General features: G+C 51.4%; 1 protein-coding gene across 3 annotated transcripts in view; it reads left to right on the forward strand.

Moving 5' to 3' along the window:
- Positions 1 to 9,183, forward strand: part of OGDHL (oxoglutarate dehydrogenase-like) — a 30,700-nt gene extending 21,517 nt beyond the window's left edge. For 2 of the 3 annotated variants that reach the window (XM_018042623.1, XM_018042622.1), the window contains exons 17-22: positions 768 to 946; positions 5,761 to 5,832; positions 5,951 to 6,076; positions 6,183 to 6,255; positions 7,484 to 7,647; positions 7,832 to 8,528. In XM_018042623.1, the coding sequence (XP_017898112.1) occupies positions 768 to 946; positions 5,761 to 5,832; positions 5,951 to 6,076; positions 6,183 to 6,255; positions 7,484 to 7,647; positions 7,832 to 8,305 (1,088 nt within the window). In that variant the 3' untranslated portion in view covers positions 8,306 to 8,528. Of the gene's footprint in view, positions 1 to 767; positions 947 to 5,760; positions 5,833 to 5,950; positions 6,077 to 6,182; positions 6,256 to 7,483; positions 7,648 to 7,831 lie in introns of all 3 variants that reach the window. The other variant, XM_018042624.1, reaches the window with a different exon arrangement.

The raw sequence follows: 9,554 nt of genomic DNA on the forward strand, positions 1-9,554 counted from the left end.
TGGGGGACAGTGGTTGGGCGGCCTCCACCTGAGGCCACATCAGAGACGTGCTCCTGTTCCATCTGGCCCTCAGAGGGCCAGTTGAGGGTCAGTCTTGCCTGGATGGGGACTCTGGAAACCAGAGCCTGTCCCTGGGTGGCATCATTGGGCTCAGACAAAAACCCCGTTGAATCCACTAGGGGCCACTGCCACTGGCTGGTCTTGAGCCTCCTGTCCTGGCCGCTTCCACATCCCTCACCTGCCTCGTCTTCTGCGCCACCGCGCCCAGAGGCCCTGTCCTCGAGCTAGGCTCTTCTGGGCTCTGGCTCTCCAGACTATACCCTCAGCTCTCCCTTGGCTCAACCTTTAGCTGGCCTGCCTCCTCTGAACCTGCCTCCTCCAAGGAGCAGTAACCCCCGATGCTGGCCACCCCTCCTGGGGAGCAGACTCTGGGGCTGGTCCTGCACCCCTGCTCATTATGGGGGGACTCCTTGGCAGGTGGCCCCTGAGGCCCCTGCAGGGTATCTTTGGACTTGGCTCCTGGTCTAGCTAAGGGTTAAGCCAGCTGTACGTGAGGTCAGGGCTGAGGTTGGCATCTCTGGGCCTGTTGTCAGCTGCCGGAAAGGGAGATGCTGGCCTTTGGTCTCATGGAGTCCCCGGGTCTTCCGGCCTCCAGGGAAGGATGGGCAGGGCAGGGACGGTGGGTGAGGACAGGCTGGGGCTGGCTGGGGCCCCAGCCCTGGGTGACCGCGCAGGGCAGGCTCTACCTCCCAGTGTCTTCCGTGTAGGTTTCGAGCTGGGCTATGCCATGGCCAGCCCCAACGCCTTGGTGCTCTGGGAGGCTCAGTTTGGTGACTTCCACAACACAGCCCAGTGCATCATCGACCAGTTCATCAGCACGGGTCAGGCCAAGTGGGTTCGACACAATGGCATCGTGCTGCTGCTGCCCCACGGCATGGAGGGCATGGTGAGAGCCGCCATAGGAGGGCTGTGGCTGGCCTGGAAGAGGGCGGCTGGACGCTTGGCCACTTGCAGAGTTGAGGGGGTTGTGTGCCTTCCAGCCCCTTGGAACTGCACAGGACGCAGGTGGGGCCTGCGTGGGTCTGTGTTAGCACTACCACAGACGATGACGCTACTGTTCTAGGTCAGAGAGGGGACGGATGTGTCCGAGTGCCTGCCGTGTGCCAGCTCTGTTTAAAACCTCTGTGTATCAACTCCTCCAGTCCTTACAACAGCCTAAAGAGGCAGGTCCTGTTCCCACTTTCCAGATAAGGAAGCTGAGATGCAGAGAGGTAGAATAGCCTGCCTAAGGTCACACGGCTAGCCACTGAGATTTGAACCTCTGTTGTTGGGGGGCCACATGTCGGGGAGGAGGACATGTAGGTCATCAGGGGAGGGGAGGGAGGCGCGTCGTGAGGTCCCACCCTGCGGGCTGTGCGGCCTCCACCTTGCGGGCTGTGCGGCCTGACCAGGTGGGGCATGGGCAGGGCTCGGTCACTGCCTGGCTGCACTGGATGTCCTGCTCAGCCTGGACCAGCCATACATTCAGGGTTGATCAGTGCTGCCCGGAGCAGCTCTCGTGGTGCTGGGCGGCGCTGCTCGGAGCCAGCGCTCGTGGTGCTGGGCACTTCCCATGCCACGTATTATCCTGTGGCACCCTCGCCAGAAGATCGGTTCTGTTCCCGTTTCACATGCGAGAAGAGAAGTCCTGTGACTGCCCAAGGCCCCCCAGTTGTAGAGGTAGCTGGCCTCTCACCCGGAGCCAGGCTGGATGAGGAGCTGAGCTGGCCTGGCTGGTGCCTGTGGCTGTGGGTCCGCGGGGCTTTGCCCCTAAGGGAGGGGCAGGCCACCCCTGTCCCATGGGGAGCCAGCTTGGAGGACAGTGGGGTGTCCTGCTGCTTTTATGGAGCAGAGCAGCCATGTGGGTGAGGGGAGGAGGAAGAGTCAGACCTGGGTTTGCAGTTGCCCCTTGCTGACTGAGTAACCTTGAGGTTGCTTCTTAATATCTTCGCCCTTCACCTTCATCTACATTACAGAGCTGCTTTCAAGACAGTGCATATTGTGTGTAAGGTCTGTAGAATGATGTCTGGCACACAGGAAGCACTCAGCAAATGGTCCCTGCTGCAAGGCAGAATGTTCTAGAGAAAGAGCATCTTTTTTTTTTTTTTTTAGTTTTTTATTTTTTTAATTTTAAAATCTTTAATTCTTACATGTGTTCCCAAACATGCACCCCCCTCCCACCTCCCTCCCCATAACATCTCTGTGGGTCATCCGCATGCACCAGCCCCAAGCATGCTGTATCCTGCGTCAGACATAGACTGGCGATTCAATTCTTACATGATAGTATACATGTTAGAAAGCCATTCTCCCAAATCATCCCACCCTCTCCCTCTCCCTCTGAGTCCAAAAGTCCGTTATACACAGCTGTGTCTTTTTTCCTGTCTTGCATACAGGGTCATCATTGCCATCTTTCTAAATTCCATATATATGTGTTAGTATACTGTATTGGTGTTTTTCTTTCTGGCTTACTTCACTCTGTATAATCGGCTCCAGTTTCATCCATCTCATCAGAACTGATTCAAATGAATTCTTTTTAACGGCCGAATAATACTCCATTGTGTATATGTACCACAGCTTTCTTATCCATTCATCTGCTGATGGACATCTAGGTTGTTTCCATGTCCTGGCTATTATAAACAGTGCTGCGATGAACATTGGGGTACATGTGTCTCTTTCAATTCTGGTTTCCTCGGTGTCTATGCCCAGCAGTGGGATTGCTGGGTCATAAGGTAGTTCTATTTCCAGTTTTTTAAGGAATCTCCACACTGTTCTCCATAGTGGCTGTACTAGTTTGCATTCCCACCAACAGTGTAGGAAGGTTCCCTTTTCTCCACACCCTCTCCAGCATTTATTGCTTGCAGATTTTTGGATCGCAGCCATTCTGACTGGTGTGAAGTGGTACCTCATTGTGGTTTTGATTTGCATTTCTCTGATAATGAGTGATGTTGAGCATCTTTTCATGTGTTTGTTAGCCATCCGTATGTCTTCTTTGGAGAAATGTCTATTTAGTTCTTTGGCCCATTTTTTGATTGGGTCGTTTATTTTTCTGGAATTGAGTTGCGTAAGTTGCTTGTATATTTTTGAGATGAGTTGTTTGTCAGTTGTTTCATTTGCTATTATTTTCTCCCATTCAGAAGGCTTTCTTTTCACCTTGCTTATATTTTCCTTTGTTGTGCAGAAGCTTTTAATTTTAATTAGATCCCATTTGTTTATTTTTGCTTTTATTTCCAGAATTCTGGGAGGTGGATCATAGAGGATCCTGCTGTGATTTATGTCTGAGAGTGTTTTGCCTAGGTTCTCCTCTAGGAGTTTTATAGTTTCTGGTCTTACATTTAGATCTTTAATCCATTTTGAGTTTATTTTTGTGTATGGTGTTAGAAAGTGATCTAGTTTCATTCTTTTACAAGTGGTTGACCAGTTTTCCCAGCACCACTTGTTAAAGAGATTGTCTTTACTCCATTGTATATTCTTGCCTCCTTTGTCAAAGATAAGGTGTCCATATGTGTGTGGATTTATCTCTGAGCTTTCTATTTTGTTCCATTGATCTATATGTCTGTCTTTGTGCCAGTACCATACTGTTTTGATGACTGTGGCTTTGTAGTAGAGCCTGAAGTCAGGCAAGTTGATTCCTCCAGTTCCATTCTTATTTCTCAAGATTGCTTTGGCAATTCGAGGTTTTTTGTATTTCCATACAAATCTTGAAATTATTTGTTCTAGTTCTGTGAAAAATATGGCTGGTAGCTTGATAGGGATTGCATTGAATTTGTAAATTGCTTTGGGTAGTATACTCATTTTCACTATATTGATTCTTCCGATCCATGAACATGGTATATTTCTCCATCTATTAGTGTCCTCTTTGATTTCTTTCATCAGTGTTTTATAGTTTTCTATATATAGGTCTTTAGTTTCTTTAGGTAGATATATTCCTAACTATTTTATTCTTTTCGTTGCAATGGTGAATGGAATTGTTTCCTTAATTTCTTTTTCTACTTTCTCATTATTCGTGTATAGGAATGCAAGGGATTTCTGTGTGTTGATTTTATATCCTGCAACTTTACTATATTCATTGATGAGCTCTAGTAATTTTCTGGTGGAGTCTTTAGGGTTTTCCATGTAGAGGATCATGTCATCTGCAAACAGTGAGAGTTTTACTTCTTTTCCAATTTGGATTCCTTTTATTTCTTTTTCTGCTCTGATTGCTATGGCCAAAACTTCCAGGACTATGTTGAATAGTAGCGGTGAAAGTGGACACCCTTGTCTTGTTCCTGACTTTAGGGGAAATGCTTTCAATTTTTCACCATTGAGGATAATGTTTGCTGTGGGTTTGTCATATATAGCTTTTATTATGTTGAGGTATGTTCCTTGTATTCCTGCTTTCTGGAGAGTTTTTATCATAAATGGATGTTGAATTTTGTCAAAGGCCTTCTCTGCATCTATTGAGATAATCATATGGTTTTTATTTTTCAATTTGTTAATGTAGTGAATTACATTGATTGATTTGCGGATATTGAAGAATCCTTGCATCCCTGGGATAAAGCCCACTTGGTCATGGTGTATGATCTTTTTAATGTGTTGTTGGATTCTGATTGCTAGAATTTTGTTGAGGATTTTTGCATCTATGTTCATCAGTGATATTGGCCTGTAGTTTTCTTTTTTGTGACATCTTTGTCAGGTTTTGGTATTAGGGTGATGGTGGCCTCATAGAATGAGTTTGGAAGTTTACCTCCCTCTGCAATTTTCTGGAAGAGTTTGAGTAGGATAGGTGTTAGCTCTTCTCGAAATTTTTGGTAGAATTCAGCTGTGAAGCCGTCAGGACCTGGGCTTTTGTTTGCTGGAAGATTTCTGATTACAGTTTCAATTTCCGTGCTTGTGATGGGTCTGTTAAGATTTTCTGTTTCTTCCTGGTTCAGTTTTGGAAAATTGTACTTTTCTAAGAATTTGTCCATTTCTTCCACGTTGTCCATTTTATTGGCATACAACTGCTGATAGTAGTCTCTTATGATCCTTTGTATTTCTGTGTTGTCTGTTGTGATCTCTCCATTTTCATTTCTAATTTTATTGATTTGATTTTTCTCTCTTTGCTTCTTGATGAGTCTGGCTAATGGTTTGTCAATTTTATTTATCCTTTCAAAGAACCAGCTTTTGGCTTTGTTGATTTTTGCTATGGTCTCTTTTGTTTCTTTTGCATTTATTTCTGCCCTAATTTTTAAGATTTCTTTCCTTCTACTAACTCTGGGGTTCTCCAATTCTTCCTTTTCTAGTTGCTTTAGTTGTAGAGTTAGGTTATTTATTTGACTTTTTTCTTGTTTCTTGAGGTATGCCTGTATTGCTATGAACTTTCCTCTTAGCACTGCTTTTATAGTGTCCCACAGGTTTTGGGTTGTTGTGTTTTCATTTTCATTAGTTTCTATGCATATTTTGATTTCTTTTTTGATTTCTTCTGTGATTTGTTGGTTATTCAGAAGTGTGTTGTTGAGAAAGAGCATCTTAACTCGGCCTTTTCACTTCCGCCCTATGTGTTCACACGTTTTGGCTCTGGCTGGACCCTCCTTCCTGCTCTTGTCTCACATTCCTTGCTTTCTATGGTTCAAATTCTGGAGTTAGGGCATCTCCCCCAGAAGCGCTCTAGACCCTGCCCTGAGCCCCAGGTCCCCGTCTGGTGTGACAGACCCCCAAGCCCCCTGAACTCTGGCCAGCCTGGCCCTCTGGCATTTGTTCCAGGGCCCAGAGCACTCTTCAGCCAGGCCTGAGAGGTTCCTGCAGATGAGCAATGATGACTCAGACGCCTACCCTGTGAGTACTGCCCGCTCCCCGCCCCTCCCCAGGACAGGGCCACACGCTGCTGCTCCTGGCAAGGCCAGGATAGGGGCACCACAGGCAGCCCGCCTCCCAGCTGCACCCGTCCCCCCAGGCATTCACGCAGGACTTTGAGGTGAGACAGCTCTACGACTGCAACTGGATCGTGGTCAACTGCTCCACGCCGGCCAGCTTCTTCCATGTGCTGCGCCGGCAGATCCTGCTGCCCTTCCGCAAGCCGGTGAGCCGCCCACACGGGCCATCGCTGGGATAACGCGGGGGTTGAGTGCAGGGCGCCCTGGCCGAGTGGGGGCAGGCCGGCAGCCAGCCACCGTGTTTCCTTCCAGCTGATCATCTTCACACCCAAATCTCTGCTGAGGCACCCAGAGGCCAAGTCCAGCTTTGACCAGATGGTGTCTGGTACGTGCCTGGGCGGGCTGGGGAGGTGGCTGAGGGTGGCCCGTGGGGCGGCCTCTGGTTCCGTGGCTCTGTTGGCCCTGCAGCTTCTGACACGGTCCCTGCCAGCAGCTGGATTGGGAGGTTGGTGCGGTGGCCAGATGTCTGGGCCTGCCTGGGTCACTTGGGCTGAGCACCAGGGTCAGGAGCATGCACTGGCACCCTGCAGCTGCCCAGGAGGGCCGGCCTGTCTGCACCAGAAGAGCTCAGAGGCTGGAGGCCTGCTGCAGCTCCGCCTGGGTCATGGGAGGCCGAGTGCCAGTCATTCATCCACTGTTTTCACTCCTGAGCCCAACAGGCATCACTGGCCCTGGGGACCTGGCACCCCCTCCAAGACCTGTCAGCCCTGGTGTTGGAACTGAGATGTGACCCATTAGAGGATGAAGGGGGCAAGGTTAGGGCCTTGAAGCTGGTCACAGCAGAGCTGTCTGGGAAAATGGTCTTGGGCTGTAGGGGAGGGGCAGGAGCTGGTCCGGGGACCTCAGTGGCGTGGGCAGGCGCTTGTTCTCACTTGTGCATGTGTAGGCATCTCCTCCGATGTGCCCAGTGGCTGAGCCAGCAGTCCAGAGCCCTGGCATTGGGCTGGACCGCCTGGGCTGAACACTCAGTGCTGGTGGGGCTTGGCAGCCTGTGAACCCTCTGCCTCAGGGTCCTCACCTGGGATGCAGTGACCCCGCAATAGCTTCCTCTGGCACCTGGCATGAGATCAGGAAGGAAAAATGGGTGGGACTCAGCTGGGAGCTGGGCTCTGGGGCTGAGGGAGGAAGAGCCGTGCCAGGGTTTACTTTCCAGTTTGATGGTTGGGGGAATCAAGTGTGCCTGGGAGGTGGGCATGGTTGGCTGGAGAGCAGATCTGGGACAGACCACAATTCCGTAGATGGGAGTGTGACATCACCTTCTCTGTCCCCTCTGGGGGCTCTCCCCGTCAGCCCTGACTCACTTTGAACTTGGTGTTCCCAGGGCTTTGCCCTTGGCTGCAGCTGCTGTCTCCACTCCTCTCCCTGGGACGTCTCAGGGCCCACTATCTCCTGTTCTGTTGTTTGGCTCAGGAGGTTCAGGTTGCAGATCTCAATCCGGGGCTTGTTTCGGTGGCCAAGGAGAGCCTGGAGGAGCCAGGAGTGTGGACTTGGTTCCCAGGCTGCTCTGGCCTCTCTGGGGGCCGACGCCCCTTCCGTGTCCTGTGGGTCCCCAGGAACCAGTTTCCAGCGGGTGATCCCTGAGGATGGGGCTGCGGCACGGGCTCCTGAGCAGGTGCGGCGGCTCATCTTCTGCACGGGCAAGGTGTTCTATGACCTGGTGAAGGAGCGGAGCAGCCAGGGCCTGGATGAGCGCGTGGCCATCACACGCCTAGAGCAGGTGCGCCTGGGCCCCTCAGCTGCCCAGCCTGGTGGGCAGAGCCCAGTCGCCAGCCCCCTGTCTCTGGGCAGCGTGCCGGGGCTGGAGCCAGTGAGGAGGGTGGGGGCTGCTCTCCGGGGGGCCTGTCTGTGGGCGTGCCCCCCTTCCCCTGGCTCTGCCCCTCATTCTTCCTGCCCTGCCCCAGATCTCTCCGTTTCCTTTCGACCTGATCAAGCGAGAGGCAGAGACGTACCCAGGCGCGGAGCTGGTGTGGTGTCAGGAGGAGCACAAGAACATGGGCTACTATGATTACATCAGCCCACGCTTCACGACCATCCTGGGCCGGGCGCGGCCCATTTGGTACAAGGCCGGGTGCGGGGGCTGCCCGCCACCCACCCCTCGGGTCTGCCAGGGCCCCATCTGGCCTGACCTGCCCCATTTGCTGTGTGACCCGGCACCTGCCACTGCCCTTCTCTGGGCTGTATTGAAAACCGAGGAGTTGGGCGCCCTAGTCCTTGCTGGCTCTGGGACTGTCAGTGACAGAGCATCTTTCCCATTAGGGATCCTCTTCAACATGGCCTTATGGAGAGCAAACCTTTGTGTTTGTTCTGAGGCCAGAACTGAACTAGAGAACCTCCTGCATGTCTCAGATCTCCTGCCTTTGATCTTAGGCCACTGACTTTGCCCCTTGGAGCCTCAGGCTCTTCATTCCTGCAGCTGAGTGACAATAAGCATAGACCCCATGCAGACCTAGGGTAGCCGTGAAGCCAGCCCAGCCCTTCCCATGAGCTTGTCTCTCCTCCTCCAGGTATGTTGGCCGAGACCCAGCAGCTGCACCAGCCACAGGGAACAGGAACACTCACCTGGTGTCTCTGAAGAAGTTTCTGGATACTGCCTTCAATCTCCAGGCCTTTGAGGGCAAAACATTTTAGAGCCTGTCTGAGTCTTGCTGTGGGGTTGCCTGGGGACATGGAGGATATTAGGGGTTGGCTGGCTCTGCTGCCCAGGAGAGAGACTGTCAGGAGCCCCAAGATAAAACCTACCCATATGGTGATGGAGGCCCAAATGTAGGTACCACCAGCTTTGGTATTAAGCCATCTTGGGCCTTTGTGTTTATTTCAGAGTCTCTCAGGGCTGAGAAAGCCAGAGGTGTCTGATGGATGGGCTGTAGCTGCGGAGTGCTTCTCCGGCTGCCCTGGTCTCCAGAGTTTTAGGTGGCTTCTCTGTCTGTGTCATTCACGTCTCTGCAGACAGCCAGCCAGCTGCCGAGGAGCCCATGTCTTTGGTCTCTCTCCAGCCCGGCAGACTTGGTTGTTGCTCACCCTGCCCTTGTTCATCTGCAGATTCAAGCCCTGTTCTCTGTTGTGCCCTTAGGAATAGAGGTTTTAGCAGTGACAGCCAGCTGAAGCAAAACCGTGCCAGGTGACTTTTATGGGCTCTGTTCTGTGGGCGCGTCATAATGAGGTGTGTCAGCTTCCGTGTGAAATGTGGTCATATTTACCATGTACCAAAGTAGAAAACCAAATAACAGAGAAATTAAAAAGTGCTTGAGAGAGACTCCCTGTTGTCACTTCTTGTAAAGTTGGGGGTAGGGGCAGATGGATTAGGGAGGGTAGAGGATGGGAAGAAAGAGAGACTAAAGGGGCAGACTTACCCCTCCTGTGGGCAGGTTTCCCTTTGGGCATCAGGCAATGTTTACGGATCTGTCGGCATCTCCACTCTTTAGCCTTTTGCTGGTTTTGCATCCCTGCAAAGATGCCAAGGACAGCGCAGGAAAGATGTTTTGCTTTCTACAAATCATTTGCTCACTTATTCCCTTCTCAGAGCAGTTCTGTCTAGGTGCTGGGACTCAGGGTGAAACAAACACGTGTCCTGGAGCACAGCAGGAAAGACGTTATAAACAGTTCACAGGTGGCTCTCCATACCCG

This window comes from Capra hircus, chromosome 28 (assembly GCF_001704415.2).
Source record: "Capra hircus breed San Clemente chromosome 28, ASM170441v1, whole genome shotgun sequence".
Taxonomy (NCBI): domain Eukaryota; kingdom Metazoa; phylum Chordata; class Mammalia; order Artiodactyla; family Bovidae; genus Capra; species Capra hircus.